Source organism: Fistularia commersonii, chromosome 30 (assembly GCF_037954325.1).
Source record: "Fistularia commersonii isolate RoL2024-O1a breed Wild chromosome 30, RoL_Fcom_v1.0, whole genome shotgun sequence".
Taxonomy (NCBI): domain Eukaryota; kingdom Metazoa; phylum Chordata; class Actinopteri; order Syngnathiformes; family Fistulariidae; genus Fistularia; species Fistularia commersonii.
The window spans coordinates 11,917,181-11,933,552 of record NC_141313.1 but is presented as its reverse complement, the minus strand read 5'-3'; the positions used below and the strand labels follow the sequence as shown (position 1 = coordinate 11,933,552).

Genomic DNA, 16,372 nt, shown 5'->3' with positions numbered 1-16,372 from the left:
TCAGCAGCAGCACGCCTGTGCTGCCAGCCGCAGCTCTCCACAGCCTTTGTTTATCTCGCTTTTCAATTAACCTCCGCGATTTAACTCCCATCATAAAAGCGATGCATGTTTGCTCGAAAGAACAAATAAAATGCTCCTTTTTCCTCTCCAGTATGCTTTCCACGCCCCCGCTGCCCCTCGGCCCCCCTCTCTTCCCTGGGATGTGGTGCTCTTCAGGCCATGATGCTAAGCTTCATAGTGCCTTGCAGGGTTTTAGCCGGCATGAGACTGGATGTGTCAAATTAAAGAGGTGAAAATCTGTGGCATGCAGGGAAAGCTTTAGAGATATGGCAATTCGGTGATAACTTCTTCTTCCCTGCACTGTCCCTTTGCGGGGGTGGGGGCTGCGAGAGAGCATGGACTATCTTTCCTGTACATCTCATCCGCTGAGCAACTTATCGGGCCCGCAATGCATGTTTGCCTGTTCCAGTGTCCTCGTTGCTGCTGAAAAAGGTCCTTGGGAATGGCTTCACAGCCGGGCTGTTCCCTCTCTGAGTATAAAAAAATGCAAGCATACATAAGGCAGTGCATAAGTGCTGTACAAGGAACCTGGAGAACCCCAAGGAACTGTGGAGAAAAGCCTTCCCACCCCCTCCATGGAGCGGGGGAGCACTGCACATCATGAAGGACTCCATACAGCCCGCACAGACTGCTTCAAATGCCCTTGTCAGGCAGGCGGTTTAGGAGCATTCAGAGAAAAAACAGGCTCAGAAACAGCTGCTTCTCAGAAGCTGTAGGACTGCTGAATTCTCACACACACACACACACATACACACACACACACACACACACTCTATCGACTTGCACGACAGACACTTTAAACAATCAAAGTGTAATATTTGACTGTTGTAGCTGCAATTATAATACAAAGTACAGTGTAGACTTACTTTATTTGTAAATGCCATCAAAATTATCACATCTGTATTTTGCGGAAATTCACTTTTTAGTGGCTAGAAAAGTAGAAAGGTGATAATTTTTTGATGGTATTTAGAGATTTAGTAACCCTCAACAGACCTCACTCAACACTTTACAAACCTCCCTGCGCATACGCCAACGCATTCTGCTTTACTGCCATGATTTTTCTTCAGAAAAAGCCCTTCTTCAGAAAAAGCAACTGCTGCCTCTTGCAACATATTTTGCAGGGCTTTTGCAGCGTTTGCTGCAGCGTTTGCTTTAAGTCATTCAAGCATGAGACCAGTCTCTTCGATTTCTTCCTCTTCTTGTTCCTTCTCTATCTCTTCCTTTCCCTCTTCCTCTTCCTCTTCCTCTTCCTCTTCCTCTTCCTCTTCCTCTTCCTCTTCCTCTTCCTCTTCCTCTTCTTCTTCCTCTTCCTCTTCCTCTTCCTCTTCCTCTTCCTCTTCCTCTTCCTCTTCCTCTTCTTCTTCCTCTTCCTCTTCCTCTTCCTCTTCCTCGGTGGCAGACTTCTTCTTCTCGGTGAGGTCCTCGTCTGTCAACGGATCCGAATGAAAGTCTGTTAAGCCATTGATGTTGTCAGGAGTCAGAATTTTATAAAATGAATTTTTGTTTAATTTTTCTATATTTTTTACTGTTTTTTTCTTCTTAGAATAGAATATGGCCATTCATCGTGAAAAAAATTCAAATACAGCAAAAAAAAAACTCTAAAGGAAGGATAAATCGCGAGAACCAAATTACAAAAAAAATCTTTGAAGTAGCAAGGGCGTGAAAGCCGAAGCGCGAAATAGTGAGGGTCAGCCGTACCTCCTTGCTTCATGTGTGAATTTAGTGTTAACAGGGCTAATTCTTGTCCAAATCTTGTCGTGACAAATGAACTCAGAACTTCAGAACTGAAGAAGTCTCTTGAATCGGGGGGAAACATCTTCAAGTGAAGAAATTCAAGTCCAGTTGCCAAGACAAGAATATTTCGACGAGAATTTATTTCACCATGACCTGGATGACTGTGAACCTCCACAGAAATCTAACAGGGCTAATTTCAGCCTTCACTACACTGTCATTCTTACTTATTTATATTTTTTTGAAGTGAAGAAACAGGTTTAAGCAGGTTTGAAGGGGTGGAGAAAAGTGTCGGGGGTACGTTGAGATAGAAGACTATCAGCCAGAATGAAAGGAAAGGTGGAGGAGACAGTGGTGAGACCAGCAATGCTGTATGGTCTACAATTAGTGACAATGACCAAAGACAAGAAGCAGAGCTGGCGATCACAGAGCTATAGATGTCGAGGTTCTCTTTAGGAGTAACCGGGATGGATTGGATCAGGAATGAGTCCATCAGAGACACAGAACATGCTCGATGTTCTGGACATAGACATCGATGGGTTATATACAGAGGAGGAATATTGAATTTATTGGACAGATGCTGGAATTGGAGGTCTAGAAGAAGACCAAAGAGCTGATTTGTGCGCGTAGTGAGAAAGGATATGAAGGTAGTTAGAGTGAGAGAGAAGGATACAAAGATTAGGGTTAGATGGAGAAGGTGGATTTGCTGTGGAGACCCCTGGGAAAAGCCCAAAGGAGAAGAAGAAGTCTGTCACGTGCAAATCAGCGGCCAGTTTTGCAAATCAAATCCAGTATCATCTTCTGGCTGTGGCTCCTGACAATGAATGTATTATCCTAAGCCAAGACACACACAAACAACATTTGCCCCTCCCAGTCCGCTGCACTGAGGGGGAAGAGCGTTGATGAAAGCCGCGCCCCCGTGGTTATGGATAATCCAGGCACAATGTGGCGAATGGTGTCCCGCCCCAAGAAGCCCAGCTGTTGCTTATTTCAGCAAAAATGGTTGGCGGGCGGCCGAGCGGAGCCGACCCACTGAAAGGGCCCCGCTCGTGCACATTGATCTGACCCCAGCGTGATAAATCTGGTGGTTGGTGATGGAGAGCGGGAAGACTCCGGCTCCATGCTGGGAGGATTAAACGCCGGGATCCGCTCAAATCGGGACTGCAGCTCCGGCAGCTTTTAACCCTTCTCTTGGTCACGTGACCACGGTCCTGACCTCCAGCCGCTCCTCCGGGGGACAAGCAGTGTGAAAAAATGATTTCAAAACTTTTTGTATACATGTATAAATGTGTGTGTGTGTATGTGTGTGTGTGTGTGTGTTTCTGTGTATGATCATATACCATTTTATATACCATAAAGTAACATCTTCTGGGTCATTTATTTTTTAATATAACCTGAACAACATACCTGTGTTTTAGTGTGTTTTTTGGAGTTACACACACTGATATACACATGTATGTACTTAATATACGTGTGTTCACATGTGTGTATCTGTGCATACACGCACATTAATGTAAGTAAATAGACATTAATGCCCATTTGAAGTTTTCATTTATATTTAAGTAATTTAAGCCAGTTATATGATGTTTTCATGTTTTCTAACATTCTATCGTTTACTTAATATCATAAAGTCACATTTTATCAAAGGTATATAGATACTGTATATGCATATATATGTATATGTGTATTTGTGTATGAATGTGTGTATATGTACATGTCTGAATGAGTAAGATAAGATAAGATAAGATAAGATAAGATAAGATAAGATAAGATAAGATAAGATAAGATAAGATAAGATAAGGTTCAAACCCTTGCTTTAGCATCTTGCTCTCCTTTAGACCTCAATCCCGTAACCTGGCGCCAGCAGAAATATCTACTGCTGGCTTCGAACCATCTCGCGAGTGTGAACCTTCTACTGCATCAAACCGACATGTGTGCTGGAAGCAGATGTTGTGTGTGGCAAGTGCGGTGAGTGTGCATGTGTTTGCTGTCCCTGCTTAGTGTGAATGGTAGCGGGTGAACCTGCCGCTGCTTTATGGGAACCTGCTACTGGGTGTTAACCAGCACCGCAGTGCCAGCCTGCAGCTGAGTGTGAGCCCGCTGCTTCTGAATGCCAACCTGCTGTGTGTGTGTGTGTGTGTGTGTGTGTGTGTGTGTGTGTGTGTGTGTGTGTGTGTGTGTGTGTGTGTGTGTGTGCTTGCTGCCTCCGAAGAGTGTACACCTGCTGCTGTTGTACGTGAACCTACTACCATGCACTGCAAACCTGCTGTTTGGTGCTGATCTGCTGTGTAGGATCAACTTGCTGAAAGAAATCAGGAGAACCTGGAAGCAATCTGTGTAGATGTAAGAGACGAGGGAAGAAGGTTCTGTCCATGAGTAAGTTCAACCTTGAAATACCTAAGGAGGCCGTAAAGTGTCCGGGCAGAGGGCATGATCTAAACTCTACCCTTCAAAGAGTTGTTCTGAATATACATGTTGGAAACATTAACCCCACAAGGATTGAATGAGGAATTTGATATTACAAATGGTCTATAGTTGTGTCCGCTGAGTGTCCATCTGGGATGTCCATTCCATTTATATTTATTTACATATTTTCTGTCCGTATTAGTTTGCTCTGTTCGTCTAATTCCGCTTCCCATATATATATACTCTATATTTTATATTTTATGCTGAAGCCCTGCATTCAACGATGATTTTAGTCCCCGTATCTGTACATATGTGTAAAAAGTAGTTTTTTCAGGTCAGCTCTCAAAAATGGTGAAGACAATGCTGTAATGTTAAATTGCCAATATGACATGACATATCGAGCAAGGGAAAAAAAAAAGCAGGGAATCAATCACATGATCGTTCTCTCTATAAATGGCAGCACAATAACATGATTGTTAACACACATCTCCCGTAGGAATCTGAGGAAGACCCTGTGTTTGCTCGAAATGAGATGCAAGAATAAGTTTTTTGTTTTACATAATTATATTTCTTTTTGGAGCATTTTTGGTGTACAGATTTTTTTCTAACTCTGCTCTGTCATGAATGACCAAGACTGAGGTCCAGGGGGAAACCAAGGTTACTCAAATGAATAGATCCCAGCTGAAGTCCCGCATACACAGCAGGGTTTATGGGGTGAAAACCTCAGTTACTTTCTGTTACATTTGCCTAAAGCATCTCGACCTTTGTTTCCATGGAAACCAGGGAAACACACAAAGGCGGCAGTTGATCGCCATGTGTGGGCAGGTGGACCATGACAACAACGGTTGACTCCGGTGTACGGCTCCCAGTCTACATTCTCTCTGAGTTTTCCCGCATTGTAGCTCAGGATCAGGATTGTTGCAGGTCCACAAAAATGGTGTGAAAGTTCTGTTGTATTTTTCATTTGACATGTTGAAATCGACATGGTTGTCAATGGATGTGGTTCAGTCGACGGAGCAGGTTTCCATCCAATCAGAGGGTCGGTGGCTCCATCCCCGGATTCGTTGTTCCCGACAGCCTGGTTAGCCACTCTGCGGCCTCGGTGTGTGAGTGTGTGAAAGCTCTCTGCTTGCATCAGGTCATGGTTCATAATGTCTCAAAATCCACCATCAAGTTTGACATCCACATGGACACTGCTGAGTGTGAAGTGCCATTAAAAGACACTGGGACACACCAAGGCCACCTGGTGGCAAAGTGTGCTTGTTCTGGACTCATCCATGAAGAGATGGAGAAGTTGTGTGTGAGATATGGTGACGAAGATCGTCGTCTGTGAGAAGGCAGGAGACGTTTACTTGGATTTGGTGCGGCGGACGGCTGGAATGAGCATGGACGAGGCGTCCGAAGAGTCATTCAAAGCCAGTCGGGGACGGTTTGGTGCTTTGAAAAAAGAGGAGTGGCTTCACTCCGTCCAAACATGGAGTCAGTCAAGGTTACACTGAACGTGTCAAAATCTTCTTTTCTTGACAACTGGATTTGAATGTCTTGAAGACGTTTCACCCCTCATCCAAGAGGCTTATGATGACCTATCGGGAGTTTCCAAATATGGTTGCCAGGTTTTTGGGTGGGTCTAGGTTATGGCAGGTTGTAGTGTAAGAGGAAGAGTTGATCTGCAAAAACGGGGGGGGGGGTTATGCTAATGGGGCTGTCATCCATTGGGGGCTGGTTCTGGTGGCGGGTCTTTCCTGACCAGCCCCCGGCAACGTCCACATGACCCTACGCTCATGTGATCCAATAGGTTTCACTTGTTTATTTGGGGTTACCAAGGTAATCCCACTAAATTGTTCTTTGTTCCAACAAACAACACCTCCATTAGCACCTCTTACACCAAGTTTCTGCAGATCAACTCTTCCACTTACACGACAAGCCACCATAACCTAGACCTGCCCAAAAACCTGGCAGCTATATTAGGAAACTCCCCATAGGTCATTAGAACTGAAGAAGCCTCTCAGATGAGGAGTGAAATGTCTTCAGATGAAGAAATTCAAGTCTAGTTGCCAAGACAAGAAGATTTTGACAAGAATGTACCATGACATGGATGACTGAGAACCTCCACAGACATTCCACTGAATGTATTTGATATCTATGCCTCCAGTACCGGGCCAAGACCAGCGTGGAGTTGCAGTACAGCACTGTTGTCCTCTGCGCTTCTGACACGCTAAACCGAAACGCAAACCGCCATTTCACGTTGGATTGTGTTCCTTTGCGCTGGCAGGAAGTCAAATGCCCTCAATGACAGTGGCTTTGGGGGGGAGGGGGGACCTTTGCTGTTTGGCATAAAAAGAAGGAAGAACCCTGTCTGATATGTGGTCACGCTTCCACAACATCCGGTCAAGATGCACACACGGACCGGTTATGTCTGTGCAAGCATGTAGAGGCTGAGTGACACTCTCCAACAATATATTCTTATTCTTATTAACTGCATGGGAGCAATTTATTTTTCTCTGAGGCGACGGAGTTGGCTGCAAGGGCAGCAATTCTGTCCAGTGCTGATAAGCCGCTGCTCATAATCAGCGCTGCTAGAGGAACCAGATTCTACAGAAAGACAATGTCCGCGAGGTCAAACACACACATACACGACCGCAAAGCCACACATACACATTCATTTAAAACTCACTTGTGAAAACATCAGCTAGTTTTCCACCAAACTTTACCCTTTACATTATATGATTATTAATATAATTATATAATGCTTTGATTATGTCTTATTATTGATAATGGCCAGGAGTTTGTAACTTTTCATTGCAACTCCAGTGAGTTCCGTGGCTTGAAAAGGAACACAAGCTGAAGTAGATTTAATTAAAAACTACAAAAAGAAATTGAAGACAAAAAACAATTGCATCGAAGTCCATCTTGAAATAAGAAGTCTTCCTTGCACAAATATTACGAGGCGAGTCTTTTGGTCTCAACAGCAGTGGTGTACACCAGAATTCTTGCCTCTCAGAGGCTTCTTTACTTCTAATCACCTGTGGGAGCCACTTATCCTTGACATGCCAAAACCCTGGTGGTAATATTTGGAAACTCCCTCCAGGTTCTTAGAGCTGAAGAAGCCTCTGGGAGTAGGGCTGAAACATCTTCAAGTGAAGAAATTCAAGTCCAGTTGCCACAACAAGAAGATTTTGACAAGAATTCACCATGACCTGGGTGACTGAGAACCACCACAGATGTTGCTCTACCAAAATACTGACAAGACGCTTTCAGACCGTCCTACCTGGATCTACCTTACTGTGTTGGAGGAGCTGGCAGGTCCTCATGACCAGGGAACCATGTTGTCTCCCACGGCCAAGTGGTCCAGACTAAGAACAATTTGAAAAACACCCAATGATGGACAACAACTTGGGGCTACAAGACACATGTCACGGAGTAGGGAGATCAGTACACCCTGTGGACCAGACCCTGGAGTGAATCTCATCACGTTTGTTTCTACTTAAATGCCACTCTAATCAACAGTAGAACAGAGGAGGAGCATCTTCAGAACTTGTGCTGAAGAGTTGCAGAAGCCGAGTTCGTCCGAACTGCTACTGATTATTGAACAAAGCTCAGGATGTGGTGTTTCAATGAGTAAAAGACCTGCAACACTTCCAGACAAAGATGTTATTGTGTCCTGTGATGCCCAGCCCCCAGGTCTGGAGCAGAGGGATGGATCCTGGAAGCCAATCGTACATTTTGGTCAAATTCAATCCTGATGGTAAAAATCAATTGGCTATCAGGCAGAGAGGCCAGGAGCTCAAGCCCATCCAGAGTGATGGTACCTCCTCCGGGTCAAATAGGGGAGATGGATACATATGAAAAGCCTCTCCATGTCATTTGTGGGGTGGCCTACAAGAGGTAGTGGCTAAGAAGATAGGGTGAAGACTTGTACACAGGTGAACCAGAACCTCAGCCATGGGAGAGGCCCACCTCTGGGCTATGTATGGTTTCTCCTGAGCCTCCTGCATGTATTGGACAGTGAGAGGAACCGGGAGAACCTCGAGGAACCCCAGGGAGACACAGGGAGAACATGGAGACTCCACAAAGAAAGAACCCTGTGGAAATTCAACCAGAGATCTTCTTGCCATCAGGAGGAAGCCCTGACCACTGCACCACCATGCCACGTGTAGGCAAGTTTATCTGACATATATCTTTTTCTTTTAATTTCAGCAGATTTTTCAGACACACAAATGCACATTTTATTTGAACACCCTAAACCTAAATTCAATTACGTAGTTGGTTTTTTTTTTACGCTTTGATTTTAAGGGATGCCCTTGCTTTTCATGTAATTTCTTGCTCCATCTTCTAATTGCAATCCTTTCATGATTTATCAGTTAATAAAAGGAAGTTACTGGGGGCAGGACTGGTTGGCAAATTTTATTTAAAAAGAAAAAAACGAGGAAATGAATAGAAACTGAAAAAAAAAAGAAAAAATTGTACTTTAGCCCGGAGCTAATGGTGCTCGGGATGATTGTCCCTGAGGCTTTTCAAAACCGCAGACGTCCTAAAGGACCATCACTTAATTTAATACTCAAAGTAAAAGAAAGGAGGACAAATTCAAACAGAATCATCAATTTCCAGCAGAGGCTGAAAATAACACTTGCTTAAAAGTCATTTGAGGCAGCACAGTGGAGCAACAGTTGGAGCCTCCTCCTCTCAGACAGGAGGTTCCTGGTTGGATTCCTGAAGGGGTTCCTCCACAGGGGTCCCTGTAGAGTCTCCATGCACTCTCCATGTCTCCTTGGGGTTCCTCAGGGTTCCTCACATAGTCCAACGGAGGTTCACTGGAGCCTCTACATCGTATGTGTCAAACTCAAGGCCCACGGGCCAAATGTGGCCCACCACATCATTTTATGTGGCCCACGAGATAGTCTTAAAATAAAAGTCAAATGTGTGTATTGACCATAAACTACATTTCCCACCATTCATGTCACGCATGTTACCTGTGAAGTGACAGCATTCGGCCATTAGATTGCAGTATATCCACATCAATGCCATTTTCAACAAGTGGAATTGAGAAATACAAATGATTCCAAAATGTCCTGGAAGATAAAAGTTGATGGAAGGCTGTTGCAAGGAAGATGGGAAGGCAAATACATTTTTACGCTTCATGGAGAAAATCAGAACATCTTTTGTGTTATGAGGCAGTCTCGGCCTCAAAGAGTACAATTTTCGTCTCCATTTTGACCCCAAACATGGAGCAAAGTATGCCAAAACTAGCCTTCCAGAAAAACAACAAATTGTCCAAGAATTAAAAGCTAAACACCGATGACAGCAGAATGTGGTCACAAAAGCCGCATCCAAAAACACTGCAGCAGTGAAAGCTAGCTTTATTGTGGCTAAAGAGTGGCTGGTACATGTGCCCCTTTGAGGGCAAACATTATGCTGATGTGACCGCCTGTAAAAATCAGTTTGACACCCCTGATCTTCATTGTCCAGAGGGGATTGATGGTTGTATGTCTCTATATGCAGAGTAACCTGCTCCAATCATGTCAGTCCACCGAGACGCCTCTTCAGGCTGGGATTTAGTCACTTCCTCCAGATCTGCATCCACACAATGCCACCTTTTCTGCAGGAAACCTAGAGAGTGTGCTGCTGTATGGCTGGCACTCCTGTTCAAATGAGCTTGTAAATCCTCCCGTCACACTGCATCTCTCCGGTAATGTTTGTATCACCTAAACTCTGCTTTCCATGTCATGCTCTTATCCCGCGGCCCATCTGGCTGACTGATAGCCCTCAGGAAGCTCTTTCCTCAGCTGTACTCCACCTCCTCAGACCAGTCAATCAAACCGCAAATTCAAATAAGTGCACGTGCCATCCAGGACTGGATTACATTTTTGCATTTTCTCTACCTTGATAAATAGATGATATTAAACAAAATGTAAAATCCATCTGTCCATCCATCTTCTGCTGGGTTTGTGTCCCAGGGGCAGCAGCTCAGCAGAGAGACCTGGACTTCCCTCTCCTCCATCCACATCCACTCTTCTAGGGGAATCGTGAGGTATTGCAAGTCTAGCCCAGAGATGTCATCCCTCTGATGCGTCCTAGGTCTTCTTGTCCCCAGAACACCTCACCGGAGAGGTGTCAGGAGGCTCCTGGTTCCTCTGGATGAGGAACATACTCATATATTTCTACAAAAACACAAAATCTCTGATTCTCTCATCATGGAGGAATGAAAAAATACATCCCATTATGACTTCGCCTATAAAGTGACATGAAGAATTGATCTGAAGAACTGTCCATATTGATGAACACTAAATGTTCTTCACTTGGGATACTCGTGTTATCAAGGTTTGCCAGTTGACAAACACATAAAGAAGACCTTCCTCTTCAGTATCTTCCTTTCCTCAACCTAGCAGCTGAGTCCATAACCCTCCGGCATCACCACCTGTGTAATGTTCAAGGCCTGACCTCCACCATAAAGAGAGGGACACCTGGGACTGACCAATAGCATTACAAAATTGACATTTTCTGCATCCAAGAAACAAGAGACTCTTCAAACCAGCCACAAATTGATCCTCATGGAACAGAAGGAGTACAGTCGTCATGGATTGGGCTTTGTAACAGGGCTAAGGTCACTGGATGATGTTATCAACTACGGAGGCACCAGAGACCACCACGGACCAACCCTTCCACTGAGGAATGGGAGAAATGTCTGAAAACACTTTACATACACACACAAACACACACAGTCAGACACCAATGGCAGCAGAGCAGCCATGCAAGGCACTAACCACACCACAGGGAGAACCTTGGGGGTTCAGTGTCTTGTGCAAGGACACTTCTGCATGCAGACAAGAGGAGCTGGGAAGCAAAGTCGAATGAAACTCCAGGGGCTAACAGTCACTATGGGGTCTGGAACTGATAATAATAATAATTCATTCATTCATTAGTTATACTTTTTATCCTCCAGGTGGGAGGCGGAGCCTATTCCTGGACCTCCATTCCTCCTCCATGTTCTTGTATGGACTGTAAGAGGAAACTGGAGGAACCCAACATAGACGGAATCCATCCAGAGACCTTCTTGCTGCGCGGTGTGCTAACCGCTACGAAACCATGAATATTATTCAATCTCATTTGACAATAACATCACCATCATCACTTTTGAACACAACAGAGGGACATTTATCATCAGACTGGGACTTTGTAATCACCCTTCCTGCTCAATCGCCCAATCAATCTTCTCCTAACTAAGTATCCAAATCAATTTGAGCTCATTTGTTTCAATTGTTTCTTATTTGCTAAACCAGCAAAGTCAGCGGAGGACGATCACAAACAAGCCCAAGGAGATATTTATTCAACTTCATTAAAAGGGACTAAGCGGTTTCCACATTACTTAATTACATGGGGTCTTGTGAGGAGTCTGCTTTTGCAGCAGGCAGCTGCAGAGGATTGGAAATGCCCACATTGATCCAATGAGCGGTTGTTTTCATGGGTTAAGGGAGTCTATCATAAACCTGATCTGGAACTCGATTTAATTCCATTAGAAATAAATAAATGAGTGAATTAAAGGGAGGTATTCAGCACTTCTTTGAGGTTTATTTAGTCAGGTGTAGACAAGGGTGTGGACAAAAAAAAACAGGCCGCCAGAAAGCATTGAGCAATTGGGACCAGATGGCTCCTGCGACTGGCGGACCATGTGGTATCACAATGTCCAGCAGCCACAATGCTGTATTTAATCACATCTGATTAATTATGAGATGTTCTCTGTTCTTTGTTCAGCACTCACAAATGACTATCAAAGCTGAAGTATGCCGAAGGAGCATCCCCACTTTGCAAAAGACTACTTCATAGTAGCAGAGGCCATATTGAGCTGCAGCACCATTCTGTTTACTCAGTAGTATTATTTTATTTGCTCTATTTATTAACTTCTCCTTTTCATTAAGGCTGCTGCACAGTCAATCATCTGCCTCCATCTCATCCTCTCCTGTCACACCAACTACCCTCCTGTCCTCTTCCCCTCCATCCATAAACCTCCTCTCTGATCTTCCTCCAGATCTCCAACCTCAGCAACCTTCCAACCAGATCCATTGCTCCTCTGTCCATGTTCAAACCATCTCAGCCTGGCTTTATCTCCAGAACATGTGCTGATGGACTCACTCTTTAATGCTTTATGTATTTTATGCGTGCAAAATATTCAAAAAATACTCTCTCTCTCTCTCTCTCTCTCTCTCTCTCTCTCTCTCTCTCTCTCTCTCTCTCTCTCTCTCTCTCTCTCGTTCTCTTTTTATATCAATATCTATATAGATATAGATATAGATATAGATATAGATAAGATAAGATAAGATAAGATAAGATAAGATAAGATAAGATAAGATAAGATCAACTTTAAGAGTAGCGTAACAGTTGTGCGTAACATAAGTGTTATAAGTGTCAATAAATGAATATAAATCTATGTATAATGAAATATATAAATAATAAATATAAATAGAGAGACAATTAGAAGACATTTAGAAATAGACAGCAGAGAGAGCAACAACATCAAAGATAAGAATGGACAACAGAATGGAAAAAGATAAATATATATATATATATATATATATATATATATTACAATGAGAGGATGGGAGGATGATAAACCCTCTTTCTAACACCAAGTAAAAGACCAGCTTGCAAAAGTTTGAGAAAAAGCATAGTATTCACTTTTCCAAAATACAAATTGCATCTTTTGAAAGATAAGGGTAATCCAAAGTAAAAGAAATCTTTAATTATAGCGTATATGGTCTATAAATACATTAAGAGCCTATCAGCATATTTGGATAAAACTCCATGGCAAAATATTTATAATCCCATCAGTCAAAAAGTAGCTGAAATTTGTAGAGAAAAAAAGAAAAAAACAAATCAAAAGTTATCAAAAGGTGCTGAGGACAGATAATTTAATTTAATAAATATGTCTTTCAGGAACAACTTTAGGGCACTGAAAAATGCAATTAAATAAATCATGAAGCATTGGCAGAACTCAACTTCATAATCCTTGCACTGGGATAGGGAACTATTTAATGAGTACATGTACGTACGTTACATAGAGTAACCCTATAAAACAGAATATCCATCCTATAACTCTGTTAGCATTGACTTTTAAGAATTTTACAATTCAGGAAGCAGAGAGTAAAATATTGAATGTCGCTCCTGGACACCAAATCACCCCTTGGTCTTCGAACCAGTGACAAATGTGCAACCGGGCACACATGGCTCTGCATTATTAACCACTTTCATCAATTAAAACGAGAGATTATTCATCACTCATGATAGTAATTTGGCCAAATCCACAAAATGCACTCCACACAGTTTGCAGTGGTGAGGAAGACGTCCTTGCATGTCACGATTAATGCGTCAGAAAGGCCGTTGACAGTCGCAGAGCAGCCGGCCAATACAGAGAGCCTCAGTGACACCTGAGACATCACCTGGTGAGGACACAAGCACGGCCGCTAATTTGAACAGGACTCTGGATAGATAATGAGGGATTTCAAAAGGACCATTTTATTCATATTAGCTGTTAAATAGAGTCTTAATTACCTCCAGTTGTTATAAAACAATTTGCTCTCTTTCCTGACCATCTTACAACTGGATTCAGTAGACGGGAAAGTAAATTTCAATCACCCCTTAAAAGGAGGAATTGTCTCTCGTTCAATGCATCAAAATTTGAGCTAAAAGTCACCATTTTGGACGCAGTCAGCCTGAGTATGAAATGGTTGCAAGGGTGAAGCTACTTTGTAATGCAAAAATGTTACAGTTAAGACAGAGTTTTGCTTCTGAGATCATTTCCATGCCATTACAAATATTATTACAAAAAATATAGGATCATCTTTGTTTTATTCTCCTTTGTAGCAGTTCATTCTCTTCTGTAAATCAGGCGATGATATCTTTATTTATGAATACTTGCACACATTTTTTAAAGTTGAGTTCAACAAATGTTCTATATTTTTGATGTAGGAATTTGTGGTTTATTCTGTTTTCTTTATTATATATCATGAAATCCAGGTGCACTGCATGATTCATATCAACGTACAGTTTTCCAGAGTCAGGATTCAAAAGTGTCACAAAAAAGAAAATGTAAGCAATATAATGTAAAAAAATAGAAATAAAAATTCCATCTTTAAATACAAGGGAAGCTATATCTCTAATTGTATCCTTACAACTCCTGTCCCCATGGCAACAACATCCAGTCCTACTACGTCACTGCTGTGTTTTCCATTGTCCACAGAACATGGTGCTAACAGAAGGTCTGCTTGGCTCCATGTAGTATAAACAAACTGCTAAGTAAGTGCCGTTCCGCACAGATAGTGTGTCTTTATTTGTGCTTTGTCTGTCTGCTGTGTTCTTTTCCATTTCACGCGAGTTCGTCAGTAAGACGTTTACTGATATCTTCTACGCTGGGTAATGTTGCTCCAGGAGTTAGCCGTTAGCCGGCCATGCTAGCCCGGCTATGCTTTGTGACAGCTAATGTTGTTTCGAGCTGTTTTCCTCTCGTTTGGCGCATTCTTGGGGGGTTTGTGTGACTGGTCGTCATTTCCTACTCAACGAACCTCCTCCTTTAAACCGGTAAAACGCATTTTAGTGTAACTTTAATATTCTCTCAGCACGGTTGCAAACGCAAGTTAGTTGCTGGTTAGCTTAAGGGAAGCCTCTCTGGCACTAAGCTAATGGGACACCGTGGACGTTAGTAAGAGCCAACAGAGATGTAAACATGTAGAATGTAAATTATCCCCAAGCTTTGAATGACTTTCACAAAGTCTACTCATCTGTATCTTAGTCGTCTGTTTGCCAATAGTAATGTCACCGTAGACGTTGCGTCGAATGAGACACCTCTTTCCCACACATTTTAGCTGCCCAATAAGTTGTGGCTCTGAATTTAGTGAAAATGTTCGGGATGTGTTGGTTTCAAAAATAATTTGTAAACAGTAAAAAACAGGGCTTCCTCCAGTGGAGGTAAGAAACAGGCATTTGAAAGTGGGTCAAGTTGTGTGTAACAAAGTTAATGCACGTCTCAAATATGTCTTGGTTTTGGATAATGTATTTTTACATGGATCATTATCTACACTTAGGTATGAAAAACAAATATTGGGCAATAACAGAGTGCATCCAGGGGCTTTTCTTCTTGTTGCATTCAGGTCAGCTTGAATAATACAGCTACATAGTGTATGCAGGCATTGATTATTTTTCCAGCTCTATGAGCCATTATTATAGTACAATGATCCAGTAACATTTATTTTCAACATAGTTCAGATACATTACTGACTGCTTGTGTACTGAATTTCACATAGTATACATGAATGATTATGATTATGAATTTTCACACCTAGGTTTTAGATTTTACTCCAGTTCACAGCCGTGTTGTTTTTCTTTTTAGTGGACCGTGGTCTGAAGCGCCGGCAGGTGAAGCCTCTTGCTGCCTCTCTGCTCGATGCCTTGGATTATGACAGCTCAGATGATAGTGATTTTGAAGTGGAAGATGCCTCAGGTAAGAATTCTTAATCAAGAATGAAGGATTTCATTGGCAATGATTTAGTATTTATTTTCAGGTTTTGTATTGACACATAAGCCTGGATTTAATCGAACTTTGGGATTACTGTGGGGTCCTGCAGCTAGTATCACTGGTCTGAAAGGATGTTTTTCAGGTTACATTTCAGCTCAGGGCTGCAGTTGAGAGACAAACACTACCTTTCACAAATTTCAGTCAGGATTAGGGAAGCAGAATTCTATGAAATTTGCCTCAGTAATATCCTGATTGGGTAATTATATTTTTGAGCAAATTTATTCAGCATAGAACTAAGATTTTCTTTTCTTGATCGCCATGTGACAGGTCTTTCACTGTCTCTTTTGGAGTGTCATATTCCTATCCTCACTTGTTGCGTCATGTAAACTTAATCCAGGAATATCTCTGATATACATTCACTGTTTCCGTGGCAGAGTTCATACGTTGTTTTCACACGATGAATTTAAACCAAGCAAGATGTATAAATCTTCTAATCTTGTTTGAAGACAGAACTGCATTTTTCATCTGATGCAGATGAGACCAAGCTCACATCTGCTGCTACCAATACCTATCCCTTTGAGCCTGTTAACTACAGTCACTTTCATCCTGAGTAACTAGATATTGGATTGGATAAATTCATAAAATTTAAGAATCCACGACAAGGAGTAGACA

At 42.5% G+C, this 16,372-nt stretch overlaps 1 protein-coding gene across 4 annotated transcripts in view; it reads left to right on the top strand.

The window, feature by feature from the left end:
• Window positions 1-14,399: 14,399 nt before the first annotated feature.
• The window catches only part of phf14 (PHD finger protein 14), a 58,523-nt gene continuing 56,550 nt past the window's right edge, over window positions 14,400-16,372 (top strand). For all 4 annotated transcript variants that reach the window (XM_086177967.1, XM_086177966.1, XM_086177968.1 and 1 more), the window contains exons 1-2: window positions 14,400-14,484; window positions 15,575-15,685. In XM_086177967.1, coding sequence (XP_086034093.1) covers window position 14,484; window positions 15,575-15,685 — 112 coding nt within the window. In that variant the 5' untranslated portion in view covers window positions 14,400-14,483. The remainder of the gene's footprint in view (window positions 14,485-15,574; window positions 15,686-16,372) is intronic.